At 42.4% G+C, this 25879-nt stretch overlaps 1 protein-coding gene across 1 annotated transcript; it reads right to left on the bottom strand.

Annotated features, from left to right (window-relative positions):
- Positions 1 to 24617, bottom strand: DDHD2 (DDHD domain containing 2). Its single transcript, XM_015425079.1, has 18 exons — positions 24413 to 24617; positions 22901 to 23088; positions 21389 to 21478; positions 20818 to 20938; positions 20303 to 20392; positions 18429 to 18561; positions 16586 to 16794; positions 15801 to 15868; positions 12912 to 12992; positions 10745 to 10867; positions 10205 to 10300; positions 9301 to 9420; positions 7672 to 7827; positions 5947 to 6049; positions 3190 to 3363; positions 2551 to 2713; positions 1335 to 1454; positions 1 to 466 (listed from the first exon to the last, which is right to left on the bottom strand). The coding sequence occupies exons 1-17, from the start codon at positions 24615 to 24617 to the stop codon at positions 1373 to 1375; spliced, it is 2202 nt and encodes a 733-aa protein (XP_015280565.1). The 3' UTR covers positions 1 to 466; positions 1335 to 1372.
- Between the last annotated feature and the right edge of the window lie 1262 nt (positions 24618 to 25879).

Genomic DNA, 25879 nt, shown 5'->3' with positions numbered 1-25879 from the left:
TCAAAATCATAATGCTTGTATATCCAAGTGCTGCTACAGAACAAAGGTTTATAAATATGCCCCCACACAGACACACAAAGAGAAGTTATTCCCTCAAATCTGACATCACACTAACCAATGCTGCTCTGTCAATCCCAGGGGTTTCCAACCAAAGTGGTGAGGTGAGGTTCTAGCACCGATTTCTAGCCACATCTAGTGCAGTTCTAGACTCGACATAGCTGGTATTGCAACTTAACACACACCTGCCTCTAGGCCAGAGGGCACAGCCCAGAGAGTCAGTGAACAACAAGGACCGTGTATGTCAGGCAAGTGAGACCAAAAATGCTTGCCACACTTCCACTGTTACTGGGACAGGGAATCCTCCAGAGCTCCAGGCAGTGGGGATAAAGCATGCTGGGTGCATCAGCAACAGATGAAAGACGGTGGCGGACAGGAAATCTTGACAAGCTTCCACTTGGGAGTACATCTAAGGAAACAGGAAAGATCAGCCATGTTAAGGCAGCTTTACTAATGATAAACTGATTAAGAAGGAATGGGAATTATGTTATCGCTGCTCTCTGAATACTGCAGGTAGTGAGGGACTGGTCACCACAATCAGGGAAGGACACTGAGTATATCCAACAACTGTATATGAGATTTCTTGAACTCTAGGAAGATTCAACAACAGGCTCAAAAAACCAAACAAATCTGTTGTAATGACCTACAGCTCAACAAACAATACATTGATAGCACTTACATAAATACTGCATATTAATTTAAGGCAAGTTGCCCGCCCTCCCATTAGGCACAGCAGGATACAACAAGGAGAACAGGAAGTCTCTCTGGAAAATGGTACCTTTTCCTCCCCTGTGCCATCAGAACAACTACAGTCTGATTCACTGAGGCTACTTCCAAAGAAGCAAATCAGCATAATATACTGATACGCGAAAGGAAGTTGGTTGATGCCAATGTTACTTATTACCTTGCTGTAATGTGTTTAGGTCCCTGGGGGCCATTTAATTCTTTCCCACATCAAGGCCAAAAGGCCCCCCCCCCCAGCATGTTCCAGTTTAGTGGCAAATTCCTTACCACTGTTCAAAGGAGGCCCAAGTGGCTGACCACAGCTAGACAAAAATTCACACAATACCCACACCTAGATCTATTAAGATATATGGAGTGGCCTTAAGGTAGAGAATCAACAGCTGAAAAATTTTGTGAGCCTGCTGCAATGTGCATGGCCGGTTCTGTTTCCTGAAACTTCAGAAGCTTCTGGCATTGAACTGGCTGATCTAAGACCCACAGCAGAAGCAGTGGAGGAGAGCAGGCAATTTAGTCTGAGAAATAAGACAACTTACATTTGGTAAGAAGACTGATGCAGCAGGTCAGTCTGGCTTTACAGGAGAGGCTGGTCCAGGCTGATGCCCTGTGTCTGGTAAATCTCTCTCAGCAGCAATAGCGCTGTGTCCTCAGACACCCTGGAGGTTAGGAATAGGGAATTAAACCGAATAACACGAGTGCTTGTCTCATGTGAGAGCATGTCGCAAGCCTATGTGAGTCAGATATGACAAACCAATTAGTCTTAAGCACAGAGTAAGGTGAATCCATGGGGTGCTCCTACCATGCCACTCAGCTATGTGCAGTGCTCTCCTCCGCTCAAGGAAACTCTAGCAAAAGGCTCTGTGCTTGGCTGAGAAGTAGGAGACAACCACACCATTGTCTGGGGAGCGGTTGTGGCTCGGTGGTACAGCATCTGCTTGGCATGCAGCAGACGGTCCCAGATTCCGTCCCCAGCATCTTCACTAAGAATCAGGTCATAGGTGGTGTGAAAGACCTCAACCTGAGACTCTGGAGAGCTGCTGCCAGTGTGAGTAGACAATACTGACTTTGATGGACCAATGGTCTACTTCAGTATAAGGCAGCTTCCTGAGTATTCGTGTGTGACCCTACAGCTACTCCTTAGGGTAGGTGGGGAAGAGGAGGAGACAAGTTGCAGGAGCTAATATTGCCGCACCCATCACCGGGGATTTCAGAGGCAAGAACAGTGGCAAGGAAAGTGGGTATACCTGCCTCTTCTCCCAAACTCAACCTTTTCCCCCACCTTGGATTTTACCCATAGCCCCCACTGCAGATTCCTATTAATTAAATTTTTAAGTATTAAAACTGTCAGCATTTTTATACTTAAGAAAGCTATTTTCCACTGGGGGGGACGGGACTTGTTGAAGATTCAAAGATGGTCCACTACAAAGATTATTGGATGTGCCTTAGAAACCCAGAGACCACCTGAGTCCAGACATGTACTTGCTCAGTGGTGCCTCTCAGCCTCAATTTCTCTTCCAAGGGGCTGGGTGCAGCCAAGAAAAGCAGACACCCACTTGAAACGGTGGCTGTAAAAACAAGTTACTGGAGAAAACCTATTAGTGAAGTGCCTCGTTTTCTGACTCGAACTTTTCAGCAGCAATATTTACTAAATTTCATTACCATTGGCTTTATCCCAATTTTAAAAACTATTTGAAGTTCAACAGAAGGCTACCCATGAAGATTTCCTGAAGCAATTTAAAAGCCATTACATACCAATAGCAGAGATGGCCTTGCAGTGCAAACAAATATTCATTAAAGCTTTCAATTGGTTTCTCTTGAAGCACATAGTCAATGCGGTGGCCCCCATTAAGCATGCCCACATTAATTGATGTGGGTTCTTCTTTCGCTGGTGTAGCTGGCTCTTCGGGTTTCTCATCTGAATGAAGTAAACAGACACAGCTAAGATGACATGGTCTCCAAGCTTGTGTAGGCCAAGGTCTGACTACCCAATAGTATCAGGCACTGCAAGGATTCTGCACCCACTGAGACCAACTAATTTGCAATTTTAGCTGAAAAGCTACATGCCACTTACTTGATGGATGAGGCCTAGAGAGGAAAGAACACAAATCCTCAAGGAACATTTTTTAGAGACAGCAAAAGTAGCCCATATCTGGAACCAAAAAAGCCTAACTGCAATTCTCAACATTATGTAAATCAGACATCACCAAATTAAATTTGTTTGCATCAACACGCTCCACTGATTTTTTGGGGCAAGGGCTACTACTGAGCAGCAGGCACCACACTAAGTTTGTCTTAAACAGGAAGGAAGGAAAGAGGACTTTGCTGGGATGTTATCGAACACCACGCTATTTTGCTTGCAAGGCATAACCTCCCTCTTTCCCCTTCACTAACCGGTTTGCTTCTCTGAACTGGTTTCAGTTTCTGATTCTTGTTCGGCATCTCCGGTGGCCCCTGCCTCCACAGCTGGCAACGAGACCCTAGTGAATGACTGCCAGGCTACCCTCAAGGAGCCCAGCAAGTTGTTTTTTATGTCGGTGCTCATCCGTGTGAGGCCCTCCTTCAGCTCTATTAAGAAGAGGAAATAGAAATGGTCTTGCAAACTGAATGTCGCATGGATGCAATCTAGAAAGCCTGCGGTTCACACATTCTGTAGGACATACATTCCCTTCTGTTGACCAGCACACCCTTCTCACTTCAGCTTTTCTGCCTTTCCCCATATATTCTCCCAAGGGCATTACGGTTGGGGGCCCAACATTGGTTATCCCAGGCCCCAGGGACATCAAACTCGCTATGACTGGGGCCAGGGCCTTTTCGGTGGCAGCTCCTACCTGGTGGAATGAGCTCCTGGAGGAGATCCGGGCCCAGCAGAACCTTGTGCAGTTCCGCAGGACCTGCAAGACGGAGCTCTTCCGCCAGGCTTTCGAGTAGGAGCCGCCACCACCGCTGTACCACCACTGTACCGCTACCACAAAGAGCGGGTATGCCATCGGGGTGCATGATGGCCCTGGATCGAAGATCGGAAGGCAGCATCGTCCTGGAACCTGCTTTGTTGTTCTGGGTCCATCTTCCAGAACCCATCTTGGAACTATGAACTTTCAGAGCACCAGCACTTTATTGTAATTTTGTATTGTTTTATCCTGCTTTTAACTGTTTTATCATGGCTTTGTGCCCTTACTGTTAGCCGCCCTGAGCCCATTGGGGAGGGTGGGATATAAATTTGAATAATAAATAAATAAATAAATAAGCTTCAAGCCAATTTTGACATCTTCCAGATCCCCTTCATTGGCCCTCGCAATCCTATTCCTGTTTCTCACATTATCATCTACACACACGCCCTCGCTTCTCCTAGACCAGCTCCGATTCTCGTTTCCCTGGACCAGGTCCAAGATAAAGTTTCTTTGGCCCTCTCAATCCTATTCCTGTTTCTCACATAGTCACATTATCATCTACACACACGCCCTTGCTTCTCCTAGACCAGCTCTGATTCTCGCTTCCCTGGACCAGGTCCAAGATAAAGTTTTACATCTAATCCAAAGCTACTGAAATTACTGCCTGAAGGTGTGTTAAGTGCAACTTGGAGGGGGGGGGGTCCTTTCAGGATGCATCTTTCACATGGCTTCTTCAGAGGCAAGGCTAAGAAACAGCAGATAACATTTTAAGGAAATGCATTCATCTGTTTAAAATAGCTTTACAAGGGGACCAGATAGATTCATGTAGGATAAGTCTATCAGTGGCTCTGGGTATAGCTTTTGTGTGCATGCACACTTCATAAGAACATACGAACATAAGAGAAGCCAATGTTGGATCAGGCCAATCAGAAGGTCCAGCAGTGGGGCCAGATATATTTCGTACATGCACATGAAAGTTTATACCCAGAATTAAACTTTGTTGGTCTTAAAGGTGCCACTGGACTCAAACTTTGTTCTATTGCTTCAGACCAACACAGCCACCCACCTGAATCTATCAGTGGCTATTAGCCATGGTGACACTCAGAGGCACTAATCCTCTGAATCCTAGGGCCACGAGGCAACATCAGAGGAAGGTCTTGGCCTCCATGCCCTGCTGTTGGCTGTCCAGAGGAACTGGCTGGCTGTTGTATGAGACAGAATGCTGTACTAGATGGACTATTGGTCTGATCCAGCGGGGCTCTTATGTTCATCTGAGGAATCCTCTCAGGGACGCAAAGGGTCTCATGGAAACTGGATACTTGCCACTCCTCAATCTCTCTCATTAAGGGAGTTACTTTCCACCCACCACTTAGATAGAGGTACATTCCTCAAGGCAGAGCCCATGCTGCCAGAATGAGCACCCACTACTGTTGATCTGCACTCACTACTTTTGGGGACTTGTACAAACTTGCAAAGTGAATCAGGCCTATGATGACTTCTTGTTTCCAAGAGAAGCTGGCGGTGCAGTTTGCTGACTGGCTGGGTCTTCTAGCACTCATGAATGCTGCAGTCCTAAGCAGGTGTTCTCGGAATTCTACTAAAGTCTGCTCAGTGGGACTTATTCCAAGGGAAGTATTCTTAGGACTGCACTGACAGTCATTTCCTATGGGCCCTCCTCCATGAATCAATTTCTTACAAGTTATTTTTAAAAAACAGTCCTCAAATGTGTAAAAGGACAAATGGTCCAATTACCCAGGATGGGGAGAGAATTCATAAAAGCTTCATTGAAGAAGGGGTCAGGGGAGAAGAGATGAAAATTCATACTGGAGTTGGAACCATGTATATATGGTAATAGAGGGAAGTGGGAAAGGAGAAGCAGAACTTTCCCACAGTTGAAAATCCTGCATGTCCTCCTGGAAGAAGATACATCTGTCTTCAGCCTGTCATGGTTTGGTTGGGAACTTGTACCAACAGCCTGACAGACTGTTTAGAGGCTCTCTTTGGGAGCTAACGCTAGTCCCTGCATATTAACAGGTAGCTCAGAGCTTTCTGCATTCCAAAACCCTGAAAGGCTGGCTTTTTTTTTCAAATGAAAGTTGAAACACCTAGGATTAATATTTGAGTAAACACTAACACCTGTCCAAAAGGGGCAGGATACATTTATATTAATGTGTTCAAGCACCACCTGAAAATGCAAAAAGTGTCTTGGAGCACACATTCAAAAGGACAATGTCTGCAAAAGGAACAGTCTCAACATTACCTAAGTGCATCCTCTTCCTCCCTTTATGATGAGGAAGCAACATAGGTTCGAATTCCATGTCAGGGACAATCAAGGGCTCAATCCTGTATGCCACTGGGTCAAACTACAGAAGAAAGAGCATAACACATTATACGGTATGTATTTGCTTATATCAGGGAAACAGTCTGCCTCCCCAGCTCCTCTCTTAGAAAGGCTTTGAACAATTTGCCATTTGCCAGGGGTAAACAATTGCTGTCTGTGTCCCGTTCCCCCCCCCCGCCCCAGTTGTGGAAATAGGCTGCAGTCTGTGGAGGAGTAAATGTTAACACTTTGCCCTCCACATCGTTTTCCTATTTTCAATCTGTTCTTTCTCAGGGAGGAAAGGGAGAACACATGATGCCTGTTAGGTCTCCCTGAGTAGAACAAGTTTCACTTCAGGAGAAGGGGGGGTGAGTTAGAGGGGAAAAGCACGGGGGGGAGCATTTATATTCCACACTATCAACCAACATTGGGTTCTTGAAAGGGTTAAAAACCCTCTGCTATACAGATTTTTTTCACATGTGGTGGTCATGTATACGTGCTTCCAACTTTTGGAAGCAAGTGATGAAATTATTATCAATTGGGTTAGGTATACAAATTCCTCATAAACCAGAGACTTTATTGCTGAATTATCTTCCTGATGTTCCCAGAGATCAGCAAAAAGCTGCTTTACATCTGATTACTGCTGTCAGACTGGTTTTTGCCAGGTATCAGAAAGAAAATACTACCCCTAATCTACAAGACGGATTGTTGAGAATACAAGAAATGTATACTTTGGTGAAATTAACAGTTTGCCAGAGTACATAAGATTAGATAATTTATGGTCAAGTGTAATACAAAAAAATAGAGCTGCTAACTGTATAACTAGATTTAACAGTAATATTGGCAATTGCTGGAGTAGGATTTTCTATGTTCACATGACAGGGCAGATCATGATTTTGTTTGGCAATGTATTTTATGTGTTTTCTGTATCTCTTTTTTGTACTTTTTATAATTGTTGTATTACTAATTTTTTTAGAAATTAAAAAACCCCTCTGCTATAACCACAATCTAAATTCCTCCCACCACAAGCCAACCCCCCAACCTATTTTAACAAAGGTCATGTTCTACAGTGTCTCAATAGAGCAGATAAGCCCAGAAAACAGTCTGATCTTGAAATCCAGCTATAACCAGCTGCACTGAATACTGGGCAACAAGATGAAATCTCAAGTGGAACACAGAAACAAGAAAGCTATTTTCTCTAACCTGAATTCTGTGACTGTGAATCCCAAACTGTGCATTGGAAAGTGCATTTATGAAAATAGAAATTATTAAAGCTAAGCCCAATTCATTTGATGTTCATGCTTTACACTACCTACACAGGTAATTTAATTTTTAATTAACTTGGGGGCGAGGAGCAAAAGGACCCTGCAGCAGTTAAAACCCAGGAGGGGAAGGAGAAGGGGAAGGCAAGGGCTGGGGACCATTGAGTAGCTCTGAATTCTCTTCATTTAGTAAGTTTTTCTTTATGCACCTCATGCTTAAGTGCCACATTTTAATTAACTTGGGGGCGAGGAGCAAAAGGACCCTGCAGCAGTTAAAACCCAGGAGGGGAAGGAGAAGGGGAAGGCAAGGGCTTCATTTAGTAAGTTTTTCTTTATGCACCTCATGCTTAAGTGCCACTTTGACCTGGGGGGAGAGAACCACAGTGTTGCTGCTCATACATACGGGATGAAAGATATGGAAGAAACCTTTGCAGGTAGGCAAGCTGTATGCTGGATCAATCCTTTTTATTCCTCGTACAGTGAGAAACATCCCAATAGGAGACCCAAAGGCAAAGAAGATCTGCGGCTTATAGATCAGTTGAGGGTAATTGGCAGAAACCTGGAAGAGTTTAAATGCAACAGCCCAATTGGTAGAGAAAGAGCAATTTGTGCATAACGCCACAAGACCATCCCCAGCCAAATCAGGGTAAAAAGATCCATCTAATCCAGCACCCTGAGTGGCCAAAGAGCTACCTCTGGGAAGACCATTAGCAAGCCACTCAAGGCAAAAAACTCACCACCCAACCCCCAATTATGCTTTAAGAGAATGAATACTTGTGTCTGGATTTACTGTTTAAGTTTGGTTACCCTCAAGTTCTAATATGGGAGAAGAAAAAAAGAAGGTCCGCCCAATTTCTTTCTCCAGACAGTGCACACCTTGATATATCTTAATCATGTTTCCCCTCACTTCCTCTTAGTCATCATTTTGCAAAAAGAACAAATGCATTAGCTATCCCTCACAGGAGAGCTGCTCCATTTACTTGATCCGACTACTACCCTTTTTTTGCACTCAACTATGTATTCACTGACATTAAAACATGAAAGATGTGAAAGAAGGGAATTCATCCCAGGACCCACGTATGATATATAGCTTACTTGTGGAATGCAGTGCTGTGGAATGTTGTGAGAGATCACAATTTAATGAGGTTTAAAAACAAGATTTACCCAAACCTGTACAGAATCAGACTGCTGATTGGTTTTAAATTAGCAACAAAATATCTGCATTGCACCCTGTCTCCAAGATCTTAAAACAGGTTCCAATCTTCCTGATAGTGGCAAAACTCAAGCCTAGTTAAACTTCAGAAATCTTCAGGCAGCTGTACAGGTTATGTGCTATCTGAGACACTTGCCTGAATACTTGCATAACAAAAAGTCTTAGTTATGATCAGTGTTCCCTCTAAGCTGAGTTGGTGTGAGCTAGCTCACAGTTTTTTAGCCTCTGGCTCACACACTTTTGTCTTAGCTCAGGAAGGATGGCTCTAGAGCAAGTTAATTTATGCAGTAGCCAGATCACTCACTCACAACTTTAATGCCAGTAGCTTACAAAGTAGAATTTTTGCTCACAAGACTCCACACCTTAGAGGGAACATTGGTTATGATCAAACCAAGATACTGAAGCATGAAGATTTAGAACCTGCATTGTTCTATGAGAGGGCAAAAACTTTATTAGTAGTACCCTTTCCCCTACAGCCCTGGAATTGGACAAGGGCAATCTGAGACAGACAGATCTGGCCAGAGAGCACACACTCTTTAAGGTGTTTTAGCATTCAGCTGCTGGAGGCTAGCAACTGGAAATTAAATTATCTAGCATTGTGTCCTTCAATATCTTGCCCAAAGCATTATGAACTGGCCATTGGCAGACACTACTGACTTGGTAAATTGATGAGTGATCTGGCCCAGTAAGACTTTTCTGGACAGTTCAACAGTAAAGCTCAACAGGCCGTCTTTCTATCTATGATGCTGTTAATGCAAGGCTGACATAATAAAGTGACTCTAAAAAGCCCCTTGGTGGCTGGGGAAGGGTTAGGATTACCTGTCCTGTCACAACATCCAGACACTGGCAATTTGACTTCACATTTGTGGGATTTGCGGGTGCCTCCTGCTTGGCATCTCCATCTTCCCAAGCCATTGCAGGTCTTTCTCTTTTGGAATCCTGCAACAAAGTCAGACAGCTCTCTTCTGTAGCCATTTCTGCCAACACTACGCTTCTACAGCTGCCTGCCCTATAAGGCTGCTGGAGAGGTGGGAATTTCACCTTGCAAAGATGCCAGAGCAGCACAATTACCAACATTCAGCATTCCAACAGTGTACCAGACACTGCATCAGAACATGCTGACGGCACTGCTTGTCCAACCCACTGCAGGTTTGGTAAAAAGAGACTCAAAGTATGCATACATTATTCTGGTCCTGAAAGCAGAATTGAAAGTAATTCAATTATCAGAAAAAGCATACCTGGTTGCTGCGTTTGTTCCTTAAGTAGTGTAGGATTTTCATTCTAGGTCCCAAAGGAATTCCCATCTCTTTAAGTTCTTTTTCTGTACACAAAGCCTGCACAATAAGAACCTCGTATGTAAGCTCCAGTTTTGTTATAAACAGCAATTCAAAGGAATAAGGGACACTCCAGCTTCTACTTTGCTGCTGTCGTTTGACAAGGATACAAGGTGGCTGATTGCTTATGCCACTGAGCTTTTACAAAACACAGAAATATTTGTAAACCCAGGCTCATGGGACTCTTACGCAGTTGCAAAGATGCCAGAGCAGCACAATTACCAACATTCAGCATTCCAACAGTGTACCAGACACTGCATCAGAACATGCTGACGGCACTGCTTGTCCAACCCACTGCAGGTTTGGTAAAAAGAGACTCAAAGTATGCATACATTATTCTGGTCCTGAAAGCAGAATTGAAAGTAATTCAATTATCAGAAAAAGCATACCTGGTTGCTGCGTTTGTTCCTTAAGTAGTGTAGGATTTTCATTCTAGGTCCCAAAGGAATTCCCATCTCTTTAAGTTCTTTTTCTGTACACAAAGCCTGCACAATAAGAACCTCGTATGTAAGCTCCAGTTTTGTTATAAACAGCAATTCAAAGGAATAAGGGACACTCCAGCTTCTACTCTGCTGCTGTCGTTTGACAAGGATACAAGCTGGCTGATTGCTCATGCCACTGAGCTTTTACAAAACAGAAATATTTGCAAACCCAGGCTCATGGGACTCTTACGCAGAAATTATTCCACCACAACCAGTAAAGCCCAGGCAGCAATGGAACACTGTCACACCTGTAACACACAAGAAATAGGGCACTACTGCTGCTACAAGGAGAGAAGAACACCCACAACTTCACATTCAGTTTCTCTTTTGCATATGCCAAGAGAATTCAAGCACATATTTCAATAGGCAAAGATTTGGTTCCCCCTTATTCCTACACCACCAAATATATCTCCAAGAAGCAGCTTCCATGTTGTCATGTCAATTTACCAGTGCTTCTCTATCCACATGTTCCCTCTCAAACACAGAATAATATTCAGAAAGCTCAAGTTCCTTCAAGACGTCCTTTACTGACCCAAGGCCTTCTTCACCGGATGCTGGCATACAGGTTCCCTGTGGAAACAGTTAACAGTACTTGAGCAGCATTTTTCTAACACAATCTGAGAGTTTCTGGATCTACTGGACACTTAGGTTGCATACAGATAGAAACTGCTTGAGCAACTGATCAACATTCCATCTTCATGAGGCAGACATAGTCTTCCAAACTTAACTGAGCTCAGAGGTAACCAGTTCTTCCTGTTACCCGCACGAGTTAGCTGTCTGGCTGACAGGCAGACTGCTGATTGCCTGGTTCTTATGACAATCAAAAAGCCACGCCCCTCCATCTGTTCAGAACAATGTTTCATTTTTTTAAAAGGAGAATCGCTCAAATGCCTGCCTGAAGTATGGGAGACAGAATAAGAATCTTTACTGGAGCTGGAGCTAGAGAGGGAGAAGCAGACCTTGATCCACAATAGAAAAGTCTGCTTCTGTCAGGAAGTACATCTGTATTAGCCAGCATGATGCAGAAGATACATAATACTAGGTTTTTAAAAATTTAGTAATAACTAACCCATAGTTACTGAGCTACTACTTCAGCTTGTATGTTTCTATTACAGTTTCCTTTACTTCCAACTTATACCAATTAGATGGAAATAAGCACATCTCATCAAAATCAATTTACTTCCATGTATGTAATTTCAGATTGGGATCTCATCTTTTAAATGGACCCATTAATTTCTCTCTCTGTCATATTACTTAATTGACTAGACTCCAAAATGTGAAGCAGAAAGTGGGACAATGCAGTAAATCAGAATGTGGGACAATGCAGTAATGAAGCATCTAAATGGGAAACCCAAGGGAAAACAGATTCCAGTTCTACATTATTTAACATAACAGAACAGGCTTATTATACCAGTTCATTTTTATCAAATCAAACAACAAGCATGCTTAAACACAAAACAGATACACAGCTTCATTCTCTTGAATCCACAATCGCCATATTTGATTCTACAACAGCTACCTTAACACCATTTTTTTAAAAAAAAATCACAGAATTTAGACATACACTTGTAACATAGAAAAATGTCACATTTGTAATCCAACTTTAAAAAAAAACACCCTACTTTGGCAACTTGGCAGCTGTTTAGAACGGGAGGAAGGAAGAAGGCTGCCAAGGACATGACATGACATCCAGTCCTTTTGGCACCTACAGAGATAGAGCTCCAAGAGAGAACACTATCAAGCCTCCAATCAGCAGGTAACATTATCCAACTGGATTTTTAAGTGAACTCTATTGCATTTTCTAAAATTAGCCTCCAGTTCTAACAACATAAAAATGATTTTTTCTTCTGTTCTTTGCCTTAGGAGAGCAACCTATGAGATTTGGATTAGTGGCAGAGGTAGAATCATGTAACTGCTACGCTTTGGTATTTTCAGAGCCACAGTGCCAGTTGGGCTTCTCTGTGTAACCCAAGTTCTGAGCTAATTAGTCTGAAGAAGGCTCCATGACCATCTCAAGGTCAGGTAGGTGGTGGTGGGGCCCTACAAACAGGCCTGAATGCCATGTCCTCTACCAGAGACAACTGTTTCACGCTCAACTTGCTTTAGTTAGAATCCAGGCTGAAGAAGCGTGTATGAGTAGTAGAAGTGGCACACCACACTTTGAACTTTCAATGATCCTAAGGAGGATGATATTTTTCCCCTGACTGAACTGTGATAACTGTATTTGGGGCAGCTTCTTCCTTTCTAAAGGGTCAAACTAGCCTAGGCATCAGGAGCTGTGTGATCAGTTTCCCAATAAATAAATTTTTTTAAAAAATGAAATGTAGTTGCAGAGGGAGAAAGCTGTTAATCTGTAGATGGCTGTTTTTCCAATCAAAATCCCCCCACAACTTCTTTCCCAGATGTGGAAGAAAGGCAAGGCAAGCTGGCTTCTTATTATATCAATACATGCCACACTGCTGTGGCCTGCACTTAGATCAGTTTTAGATACATATTCAAACTGTGACTGTACCACACTGCTGTGGTTGTTTTAGATACATATTCAAACTGTGACTGCATAAAACCAAAGTTTTCCAAACATTCCAGGAAATCCTGGAGCTCCCCGGTAGCTTACCAAGGGTTGTTCAATGAGAAGATCAGAAGTGGCATGTAAGCAGCCCTGAAAGTCAGCTTGCCCACTGCTATGGAGCTTCCTCTGCAATATATAATCGACACGGATACGTTAGGGATGTTCTGTGATGGATGTACCAGACGTCCTCCCAATGTCTTCTTTTAAAGCTCAAAAGAAGCCATGCAGAATCTCATACCGGCTGGGGACAGTGGTGTTGGGCAGGGAGTGTTTAAATGTCTATTCCAACCAAAATCTTTCTTCTGTAACTGTGAATAGTCTTGGCTGGGAGGGCACAGTGTAAGTATCCTCCCTCTGCATGTCTAATAGAGGCTGGGGAGGGAAGATGTGAGAGAAAACGCTGCAGGACATTAGGGGAAAGAAATGCGGAAAGGACGGATTCACCACACATACACCAGCTTCCTTCGGTTTGGGACTCTTCTCAGCAGCTTTTAGGTTGTATAAAGATAGATACTGGGAGATTAAATCATGAATCTCCCACATTACATATATTTTAGCCCAAAGTTCATACAGGCCCCAAAGGCTACAGCACCTGAACTGACTGGGCAGCCTAGCACACAAGCATGTTGTGTGATATACAAGGACAAGTGGGGGCCCGCGATACTCACAGCGGGGAAATCTCATCTCCCCCCCCCTTTCTTCCCAGGCTCCCCTACAGCCACCAGATCCACTGCCTTGCCCGCCTGTTCTTAATGGTTTGTCTTCTCCAGGCAGCCTCACTGAGGCTTCCTTCTTTCCCCCCACCACCTCGGCGGCTCATCCAGAGCTGCTCCGGGCAGCCTCACCGAGGCTTCCTTCCTCCCCTCCCCACCTCAGCGGCTCATCCAGAGCTGCTCCGGGCAGCCTCACCGAGGCTTCCTTCTTCCCCCCACCACCTCGGTGGCTCATCCTGAGCTACTCCGGGTAGCCTCACCGAGGCTTCCTTCCTCCCCCCCCCACCTCGGCGGCTCATCCGGAGCTGCTCCGGGCAGCCTCACCGAGGCTTCCTTTCTCCCCCCCCACCTCGGTGGCTCATCCAAAGCTGCTCAGGGCAGCCTCACTGAGGCTTCCTCCCTCCCCTTCCTTTCAGATTGCATTTGGGCCTGGAGCAGCAGTCAGCATGCTCCGCTGCTGCATCCAGGCCCAGAGCAGCAGTCGGAATGCTCCGTGGCTGGGTCCAGAAAAGCAGCTGGCATCGTCTGCCACCACTATTGGGCCCACTGCGGCTGGGCTGGAGCAGCAGCCAAGCATCCTCTGCTGCAGAGGCTGCATCTGAGCATCTGCTGGTGGGGCAGCAGAGCTGCACCACTGCTGAACACAGCGCAACTCTCCTGTCCTGCTGCTGACTGCCATGGTAAGTGCTACTTTAATTATCAGGGAATTTAAACCCCTCCATTCTTGTTGTTGTTGTTTTTAATTTCTAGATTTTTCTGTACATCTGGGGAGTGCCCCAGGTGTGCAGAAAAATCTCTTTAGCTGCACGTGGCCCTGATCCACAGATTTTAGTATATAGATTCTGTAACAGACAAGTTGGCATGGAAAGCAGAAATTTTCAATCTGTGCTCCAGAACAGTGGCTTGCATCAAGTTTTGCTAGGGAGGGAGGAACGTACGATAGGCCAGTGTGAGCAAAATTCAGTCTGGTAGGCAATGCCTGGTTCTTACATGATGATATCCAAGGAGAAGAACGCATTCACATTCCACCAGATATGAAAAGTACTCCCCACCTCACCCACACAGACAACAGTCTGCTGCAAAAATGTCATTGCTCCATAAACGGCACCTTCTTTTACTCACATCCATCTTTGTCTCTGTGAGGCTGGTCATTGAGAGGACAAAACGGCACTGCTCTGGGCAGGCCCAAGCTTGGGGTGTGGGGGATAATGAGGAAGGGAACAGCCTCAGTGACAACACTGCTACCACAAGAGGGCTTGTGTATACCTCTGGAAATAAACTTTTAACAAAAGATTCTAGATATGGCAATCATGGTGTGGCATTACATGTCTGTACCAGTCCACAAGAAACTGTGATTTCTCCCTGACGCAAGATCACGTTGAATGTCAGTTGCGGTTCTTTTTTGTTTCAGTAATTTAAAATGAACAGACTATATTAATAGAACTCTATAACCAAACCACACAGTTAAGTTTAATTTTCCCTAGGAAATTAATAATTTAGGGCAAGATTCAGCCAAGGCCATGTACGGTAAACAGTGGTCAATTTCAGCACATGATTAAATCTCTCCTACTGAAATAAAAAAATTCAAGTGGGATTATCAGTGGGAAAATTAAGTGTGTGTTTTAATCTCACCCATCAATACTAGGTTTTAGAAGTGGTTCGTTTTTGCATGATTGTCCCTGTAGCTCAAGAGACCCTGTGCCCTAGAACCACCATTGGCAGCATGAACCTCACCAGAATAAACGGACTGAGATAAGAGTCCTAATATCAATGCTGATTGTACTCCCACTATGACTGATTTGTTACTATGTTTGCCATCACTATGCAATACTGTACACTAGCACTTTACGAATGGTTTTATAAATGTTCTGTTTTATTTGTTTTAATTTTTATGTAAGCCACCCTGAGCCTGCTTCGGCGGGGTATAAATAAAATCAATTAATTAAATAAATAAAATAGTGTTTGCTGTTTTCCTGGAAAGTACCAAGAAAAATCAGGCAAAAAAATTCATTTACCAGACCCTTGTTCAAAATTAGTATCTCTCTGGGAAAGAGGCAACTTTGTCACCGGAGCACAGAACATTACAAAGCTATCTGGCTGAACATGCCTGCAGCTCAAAGATCTGCAGAACCACAGGGTTATACAGATAATGTATACAGCTACAGGATACTCAAGAGACCTGTTTTAAATCCAGAAGCTGCTTCTACATGCACAAATGTACCTTGTTATCATCTTCTCTCTCTGTAGTGCATTTTTGATTAGTGAGAAGATCAAACAATATAAGTGATCCTAAAAAAAAGACACAAAATGGTTAGCAGGATGTCAATCTCAGAGAGGCCAGAACTGCCTGGCAAGCACCCTCTCCTCCCTTAATTTGAGACCTTATTGATTCAGAGAAGTTTTAGCAAACCAACAAATAATCTTAAAAACAGCACAAAACTATGGTTGTGGTCTGATTTTTACAACAGCAAAGATCCTAAAGCCACAGACAAAAATGCATTCAAAAATCAAAGTTTGAGGAAGTTGGGAAACAGCAGGAGTGGGAGTTTACAGCTAAAACATTAAGCACGCAGGTGCAAATTTTAGTTATCTCTACGCACTTGAACACAAGGACTAGGGTTGCAGATTTGGGGCAGATTGCGGCACAGAATTCTGTATCTCTGGCTGGTATGTTTACATCTCTTGATACTTAGCCACAATGACCCCAAAACACATTCATAGCTTGTGAGCAACTGCCTTGAATGACAGCTTCCTGCTAAAGCTTTAAACAAAGAGACTACAGGATACCAGATCTCAGGAAGCCACACAGATCTCTGTATTCAATTAAAATTTTAAAGGTGGAAGAAGGGAGAAAAGAAGGATGATGATTCACATTTAATCTTTCAAGCCCACACTGTTCTACCATGTATCAGAATAAAGACCCCAAACCCAAGTGAAATGGAGCATCCAACATGCATGCAAGCTCACTTGTTTGTACATGTATTGAGGAAACAGAGCGATTTATACCTAAACTGTGACCTGCTATTGAAACTCCCCCTTTAAAGTCAGGGTTCCTTTGCAAGAATAGTAGATAGAGCCGGTTCATTTCCGAAGCAACTGTGTCTACAATGGTCTGGCAGTAGGTGGAGCTATTATAGAAGAAAACATCCAGGATAGTGTCATTGATAAAATGACGCAGGCGGTTGATGCTTGGCAAGGTGATTCTTTCCAGCTCTCTGAAGACAAAACAGAGAAGGGCATTTAGAAAAAAAGCATTTAAGAGCTCCTTTTTTGCAGCTTTCATTTCCAATCAGGATTCCAAATCTCAAATTGTACCACAGAAGCTTGATTTCATTACAGGGAAGCTTCCTTCAAGGCAGCAGGATGAAAATACAGGCAGTTACAAATGCTGTACTCTGTATTCCAAGATGGAGAAATGAGTCTAGTGGCCTTTCAAGTAAACATGCATAGGACTGAGATGAACACGATCTAAGATAATTTAATACAATGGCTACCATGTAGGCCACACTGCACCCATACAGTAGTATGGTTAAGTACTATGGTTAAGACGCTGAACTGCAGGCTGTGGAAGGTCAGTAGTTCAGCAGTTCAAGACCGGGGTGCCGCATGATGGAGTGAGCTCCCATCTCTAGTTCCAGCTCCTGCCAACCTAGCAGTTCGAAAGCAAGAAATTGCAAGTAGATAAATAGGGACCACTTCGGTGGGAAGGTAACAGCGTTCCGTGGGCCTTGGTGTTTAGTCATGCCGGCCACATGACCACGGAAATGTCTTCGGACAGCGCTGGCTCTTCGGCTTTGAAACGGAGATGAGCACCACAACCCTAGAGTCGGATTCGACTGGCTTTCGAGCAAGGGAAACCTTTACCTTTACCTATGAGTAGAATGCCATTATGAATCCATAAGTACTCTAGATCAGATCCAGATATATTAAGCAGTTTTGCTGAGCCACATCTTACAGAGCTGAGAATGGGATGCTGAAGGCCAACTGACATGTTATGAAATCCACTTTCTATCAGACATGCACTGGGAGTTCAACACTCCAAACTTAATTCTCAGGTGCCTGGGAGTCCAATTTCGATTGGGATCATGGAGAAAAAGGACTTATGTCTCGTCCCCGTTTTCCCAACCCAAAATTGCCCCACTGAGCTGCTTTTTACCCTATGGGGAAAACTGACATTAAGTGTAATACTGGCCTCCTTGCAGCCATTTAGGTAGGGAAAATAGTGCACTGGGAAGGCCATCTCTCTTGACAATGAGAGATACAGTGGGAAGTGAGCTCCACCTCACTAGCAGCCTTGAAGCAGCAGTTGGATGAACACTTGTCAAGGATGCTTTAGGCTGATCCTGCATTGAGCAGAGAGTTGGCTTCTATTACTCTAAGTGGGAAGGCAGAGGATGAGAGAGACAATAAGTTGCCATGGGAAAAGGATAAAGGAAGAATGGACAAGCAGGAATGCTACATATGTTTAAAGCATATTTGTCAAATATGCTGCACGGAGTCAGAGTATGCAAAGGATCCAGAGCACATGGAGTAGAGCATCTGCTTGGCACACAGAAGATCCCAGGTTCAATCCCTGGCATCTCCAGTGAAAAAGGTCAGGTGATATGAAGGACCCCTGCCTGAAATCTTGCACCACCACTGCCAGTCTGAATAAATAGTGCTGACCCTAATGGACGAAAAGCCTGATTCAATATAAGACACTTTTGTTTGCTATTCTATGTCCACAGCTTCCTGACAAAAAGCACAGATCTAGCATTCTATGGAACAGCAGAATTAACCACAATACTCCTAACAACATGCAGTCACAGATACCGGTAGGTTTGCTAGAAAAATTGAAAGATTTACTTACACATCCACACCAGTATGTAAAGTACTGTGCCAGTTCACTGGAAGGAATTCAACTCGGCCAATTTGTTGTTGCTCCTGAGCTTTCTTGAAGTGTGCTTGCAGCATACTCAAGGAAACGCTGCGGAAGTCATCGACTGGAAAACAATTTCAAGCTTGAGTGCGGCGGCCACATGCGCTGCACCACACACCGAGAGATTAATTAATTAAAGCTTGTTCAGCTTTTGCACACGCAACTCCATACCTAGTTCATGTATGCAAACCACAGTGGTCACCACCTGCAACTCAATGTGTTCATCCCAGTTTCTGAATTTCAAGGCTTTGCAGTTCTCACACGCACAGCCAGAAGCTGCTGATCAACTCACAAGGTACTCAAGACCCACTATTTGAATGTCATCATGTTAGACTATTGCTATTAGACTATTGTTAGACTATTTCTACCCAATTTATGCAGGAAATGAGGTGAACTGGAAACCAAGCGTTGCCAAGCTTCTGAAAAACAATCCTACACATAAAAACAAGCACAACTGCATTTGAAACTGCAATTTATATGGGGAAGCATTAGGTGATAATGAACAGAATAAAAAGGATCTGACCATCAAAAACCAAAAAGTTCCACCACGACTTTTAAAGACAGCTGGGCTTTTAAAATGCATTGGTCCGGCACTGGTCTGGTAGAAGCTAAGCAGGGTCAGCCTTAGCTAGTATTTGGATGGGAGACCTCCAAGGAATACCAGGGTCATGACACAGAGGTAGGCAATGTCAAACCACCTCTGAAAGTCTCTCACCTTGGAAACCCTACGGGGTAGCCACAAGTCAGCTGTGACTTGACAGCAAAAACAACAACATACCGTAGATGAGAGTTATAATGAAAATAGCTAAGGAAGTCTGTCTTCAAAGGAACTGCAGTCTAATTTTTCTGAAAAATTCCTGTGTAGGACATTAGCATCCATTTCACTGAATCAGGACCATGAAGGAGTTCCAGAAAATTTAAATCACTGTATTTCAGTACAGTAAGTCCCCTGATATATCTGCAGTAAGTCTACATTTGCCTTTTGTAAAGTTTTCCTATTCTTTCTAATTCTAAGATCCAGCGTCTTCAAAGCTATGCTGTGCAAGAGATGCTACCCCTTCCAAAAGTACATTGAAAATATTTATTCACTTTTAACACAATCTCCAGTTTCCTCTCAGAAATATCTGGATGGGTAGCTGTGTAAAATATTAACAAAATCCTCACATGCAGTTTTTACTGCCTGCAAGGGCTCAAGCATTATTAGACTGCCAAATAACTAATTCTCTTATTGCTTCTAGGCAAGAAACCACAGTATGTAAGGATATGGATTAAAATAAACATACAACACAACTGTACTTTTGCCTGGACAACAAGCACATATTTAAGAATGCAGGCAGGTACCAGGTCGCTATTAGGGCAAGCTGTTCAAAGTATGTTACTCCAATGTTGAAACAATGTTCATTGGCTCCCAACTGGACTCCTATCAAGGGCTGTTTTTGACCAAAGATATAGAATACCCTTCCTCAAGAGGCCTGTTTGGCTGGCTTTCTGCCTGCTTGTCTTAAAGCATTTACTTAAAACTGTTGTATTTCAGAGCACATCTAGCATCCATCTATTACTCCGATGGCTGATGTTGGTCTTCTGGAATTAGAATCAATGAGAGGTCTTCTATGTGTCCGGCATCCACAAGGCTTGTATTGCTTTAGCTGATTTTTTTTTTTCGTACTCTGTACTGAGTTTTCTTCTTTTTACTTTCACAAGCTACTTTATGGACCCACTGCATCATGAAACAGGACAGTAATGTTCTAAATGTTTACAAATACATCTGACTTCTCTGCAACAAAAAAACCAGCATCTCCTCTTACCACACTGAATAAGGCTACGGAACCGTATATCACAGGCTGGCCCAATTCCATGCACAACAAAAACCAAATGATCTATTTGCAGAGGCTCTCCTGAAACAAAAAGTAAGAGAACTTATATAGTGCATGTAGATGAGACATTTGCCAAATGAGTGTGATAGTTTTCAAAATATGGGTCACAGAAAATACCGGTCCAAACTAGCAATCGTAACGTTTAAAAAATGAAACCTTGATAATTTCAAATGCCTTATTGTAAATCATTACAGGAAATTAAAAAAAAGATTAATAGAAAAGTTATTACAGAGATAGCTATTTACATTATCTACAATCTCTTCAGTTTTGAGCAGACATGTTTCAAAATTTTGTTCTCTCAAAATCTGAACTATCAAATTACTTTTTGAAAAAGATTTCTTGCAGCCCTTTAAATAACCCATTTCAATCAAGATGCCCTGGATAAAATTACATCAAAGTAAAGAAAGTTCAAAATCAAACAAGCTGAAGAGGAAGCATCCAGTTACCGATAGGGATTTCAACAGAAATATTTTCCACTCCTCTCTTTACTGTTCTTGGTCGACCTTGCTCTGTGGGACTTGCACCCCAGTCATCGGAGACTGCTACGGGATGGTAATGTACCATCAGCTTGAAAGAACCACCAAAAGAAATCAGGTTAGACGTGTAGTAGTGTACCAAAGAGGTGCAAATAATCACATTCAAAGGCCTCCATCACCAAAATATGAGCCTAAAGAAAATCTGAATAAAAAAACATGTAGGGATGCTGGTAGCAACCTTCACCCCATCCCAACATATTGTAAGATGTACTTCTATTATTTTTCAAGCAAGCCACCCAGGAATCTTTCTGTACCAACATATATTAAACTTGAGTGTATTTGCAAGGCTATAACAAGCCTATACAACACAAACAATCAATCAGGATTCTAAAATGTACTAGTGAAGAAGCAGAGGCACTCTTTACAGATGTTTCCAAGGTCCTAAAACGCAGTCAAAATGTAAAGTAATAGTCTGAAAACAGCTTGTAATGGTTGTAAAATTATTTAAGAAGGAACTTCTCAGTGCGAGAAAGCCACTTACCTTTGGGTTATGCAATATTATTATTTCTCTAGAAGGGGACTCTAGCTTCCTCTTCCACTCATCTAGTGTGACACAGATCATATATGTTTCCTAAGGAGGAAAAAAAATATTTAGCAAGACAACCATATTTCAGAGAGCCCTTCATTGTTTAGGTCAGTGGTTCCCAACCTGGAGGCAGGAGACCCCAAGGGGACAGGAATTATTACAAGGGGTCCATGAAGAAATATATACACTAAGCATTGTCAGTTTGACTTTTTTGTCATTATGTATCTTCTCAATCCATGGATACTGATAGTACAGCTACTACTATGTGGGGGATCTGTAAAAACATGTTGATGATAAAAAGGTGTCTGCATACTCTAAAAGGTTGGGGGCCGTTAGTTTAGGTCATACCAACAATGTAACTTGGAAGTAAGAGTCTTAAGTGCAAACACACATCTGATTGTGACCTTAACTGAATGATTCCTTAGCTGGACAGCACAATGAAGGATTCAACACAGTGAAAGATTCAACAGCAAAAAACAATTTTATAACTACAGTGTAAAGTACCCAGCCAATAAAATCCCAACTAATTTTCCAATATACATACCACCCTAATCCACCTTACTAACAGCATGACCAAAATAGCATGATAATTCACTGAGGGAGCAGTCACCAAGAACGTTTATTTGTGTCCCTACCATGTGACAAGAGAATATTGTTCACTCATTTCAGAAATTTCAATAAGGACATCAAGCAGCAGGTACTCTATTAAATTTATTGGGAAATGCCCCCTCCCCACCAAAATCTAAGGGCAGGATTGTGCTACTTTTTGAGAGAGAGAGAAGGGGGGGGGAATGGTCTGTCATCTGCAATGAAAACTTTGTTTAAATACTTGCAATATAGATCATTCCTTCAAGTAGTATTTACTCATGAGGCAATTTTGCATTATGTGCTCACATCATCCTGTGCACTAATTCTTTAAGACTGAGATCATGTGTGTACTAGTCACTTCCCAGATTCCATTTGTGAGATGGCACGCAGATATGTAAAGATGACATTTCTACAGCACAACCGCCATTAGAGGTTATTTTCACCATGCACCATATTAATTCTCTCTCTCCCCCCACCCCTCTCCATTCAATTTGTGCACAAAAATTTATTCAGTTTACAATCAGGCTCCATTTGTGAGAATAAAACAGATAACAGACAAAGTAGAAAGGCTTATTTGCCACATAGAAGAAACTAAAGGTCTATCAGAAGAGCAGATGTAAACACAGCAGTAGAAGACCTGCGTGTACTGCCTATAACTGATTAAATCTCACTACTGACACGGGAAGGAAAGGACTAGCCAGGAGGCCGTTTGGATATTAATTGAAATCAAATTTAAATGGCCCTGTAATACTACTTTCACTGGAAAGGGATGACTAGCTAAGAGCTCGCTCAGGTTGTGGCACTATGAAGTCGGACATTCTCAAGGAGATCAGAAAAATGCATGATGGGACACGACTGATGTCCTTAAATCAACATTACCTCCAACTCTTCACTGAAGCTTTCAGAGTATGGAATATATTTGTTGTCTTCTCCTTTGTAAAACCAAGTGCACCGCCTTACTTCAGAGTCTTTTTCCTCCCAATAGACAGCACAACGGAGCCTCTTCTTCAAATGCACATCATATCTGCCCCCTTCTGTTGGAACAACCAGCTCCTCACAGTCTTTACCTGCATAACACAAGGAGTGTGATAAAAGGAGGAACTAAACTGTAGATACTAAAAAGCCACACACTTTTTATTTTATTTACTTCATTTATAGCCCACCTTTCTCACCAAGACTCAAGGCAGATTACGGAACACAGAAAACAATTCAACCAGCCAGCACAAGACATCCAGAAATAAGGGGCTGGATCAGAACCCATAACTCATACTCTGAAATTGTTCAAGAGTATACAATTCAAAACGTAATACAGAGACAGAATAGCCTATATAGAGCAGGATTTTGTTTTTCAGCATGATATAGTGGCTATTAATAGCAGCATCACCTCGTTAAATTAAAAAAAATAGACTTCCAACCTTTAAAGAATTATCATTTTATGCTACCTGTTAAAATGAATTTAAAAACAGGATCTGCGAAAATGAGAGGCCGTTTGCAGAGAATGCAACATTACGCATAGAATACTACATATTTCTAGGTTTTCTTTTTATAAAGAAACTGTAGAAATAGCTTTGAAAATACAAAATGTTTTCAAAATGAATATGTGGGCAGACATCGTGCCATAAATATTTGATTGATCTTTCCATGTTACTTCAGCTAAATTTCCCTCCCTATACCTCTACATGTGGGAGGGAAGGAGGCATGGTACAGCCCAATCTCATCAGATTTCAGAAGCTAAGCAGGGTCAGCCCTGGTTAGTATTTGGATGGGAGACCACCAAAGAAGACTGCAGAGGAAGGCAATGGAAAACCTCCTCTGCTTCTCACCTGAAAGCCCCTTGCTGGGGTTGCCATAACTCAGCTGAGACGTGATGGTACTTTACACACACACCTCTGCACACTTCCCAACAGCCAACAGATCTCACACAAAAGTACAAAGTCAGGTGCTGTTTACAGTACTTCTGTTTTTGAGACCGAAGCAACTTCTGATCACTTGGCATTCATAACTGTGAATCATACTTTTCAGTGTTGCTTAGAGACCAAAAATTAGTAAAGCACTCAATACATCAAAGGCTTCCGGTTCCGGTCAGGGATTTCAAGGGATTTCAGGGATTTCAAGCTTGAAAAACTCAGAAAACCATCAGGGATTTCAAGCTTGAAAAACTCAGAAGTCTTGATAACCTGTTTCATTTAAGACATCCATGATTCAGTCTGAATAAACTATGCAGCCAGGTCACAAGACACTTTGCAAAGGGAAGATATGTCAGAATTAGGTGATGATAGATTTTTGTACACCTCTGAACTCCTCAAATGCATTATAGAGTGCAGTAAAAGATTACTAGCCTGGAATCTTCAGTCCTGTACAGAAAAATACCTCCTCTCCCAATCAACTTACTGGATTGGTAAAAATGTTCTAACTTCTCTGAATCTTGTCCACTAAAGGGAATCCACCTTTCTCTGGAATCGGCTTCTTTGCAATAAAACCAGTGTGGGGAAACCGGCTCATATTTATTCGCTGTATCTGTTTCTGCTGCCTCAAAGAAGCTGGATGAATTCAATGATGGAGAAGCCTCCGTTGGTTGCGGTTCTGCTGCTGACATTGCACTGCCTGGAAGAACACAAGAAGACTGAATGAGCTGAACTTTTTTCACACAAAAATTTGGTTTCCTTGCACACAGGAATTAAAACACAATTTCTGAAAAAGAAAGCTAAACAAAAGTGGAAGTGTTTACAAACAGTTAAACAGAAGCTGCACAAAGTGACTTCTTATCAAGTTTCTCAAACTAAAACAAGCATAGGAACATGGATGAAGAGTGCGGAATAAGTAAAACAGTTAAATTTTTGGCTCAGTGGCTAGCCTCTTCCTAAATCTGCCAAGGAACTCCCAATGCCTGAACAGCAAAGTAACTGTCCCAGATTTGATAATATATGAGAGCAGTATGCACAGGCAAATTGGTAAGCCACGAGAAGCAAGGTTTTCCACACAGCTATGTCAAAAAATGTTCTTTAATATGGATCAGAGATCAAGCTTTAGATTCTTCTTCCACAGTTCCAAAAGCCTATACCATTCATGAGCATAAAGACTACATTGTGTAATTTAACATTAAAAAAACAGGATTTTTGAGCTAAATTTTCAAAAAGTCTTTAGATTATTTTTAAACAATTACATCAAGAATTAATACCATCAAAGTTCTTTTGGTCCCATGATTTCCTCCAGTAGCATTCCTAAACATACTGAACTTTTTGCTTTAAAACACACGAACACAGAAATAGGAACAAATCTCACCATCCCTTTTAATCAACACACACATAAAATACAGAGTTCTGTAATCACACACTGTTTTATGTGGGAACTTTATTATCTGTATTTATCTGGAAATTATATTAGCATCACGAGCTGACAGGAAACTATTAAACCATTTTGGTTACATAAAAATGTAAACAAGAAGATAATATCTGAGCTGTTAACAACCACAGAACCCTAACTACTTTGTCAGTTCTCTGCTATCTTAAATTTGCTACAGAAAAACTATATTCCATTTGTATTATTTGAGATGAGACCCTCTTAAGAAGCTCACACCTGCACCTCAGACTTGGTTTTGTATTATTTATATCATGGTCATTAAACCAACCAGCCTCTGACATTTTGACTTGCCACTGCAGACTACTGGTGACTTCACATATTCACGGGGTGTGTGTGTGTGTATGTGTGATTTTTGTCTCTGTAGTATGCTGCGATTCAGGAATCTCTCTCCAGAAATTTCCAAATGAAAGGATACTGTGAATGTATGTCTGTACAGATCACTATGCTGTGTAAGTCAAATATTCCCAACAGTCTGTGAATTTTCAGCAGCAGCAAATG

Source organism: Gekko japonicus, unplaced genomic scaffold (genome assembly GCF_001447785.1).
Source record: "Gekko japonicus isolate JY-2015 unplaced genomic scaffold, Gekko_japonicus_V1.1 scaffold3300, whole genome shotgun sequence".
NCBI lineage: Eukaryota > Metazoa > Chordata > Lepidosauria > Squamata > Gekkonidae > Gekko > Gekko japonicus.
Note: the sequence above shows the minus strand (reverse complement) of the source record. Positions and strands in the feature narration are given on the sequence as shown.

Bases quoted from the DNA above. Each gene is read 5' to 3' on its own strand.
- DDHD2 (XM_015425079.1), bottom strand. From the start codon at position 24,617: ATGTCAGCAGCAGAACCGCAACCAACGGAGGCTTCTCCATCATTGAAT. The intron at 12,993-15,800 runs GTACATTTGTGC...TATATATTGCAG, and splicing joins AGAGAGAAGATGATAACAAG to AGGAAGCTCCATAGCAGTGG. The intron at 9,421-10,204 runs GTATGCTTTTTC...ACTTTGTTGCAG, and splicing joins GGAACAAACGCAGCAACCAG to GATTCCAAAAGAGAAAGACC.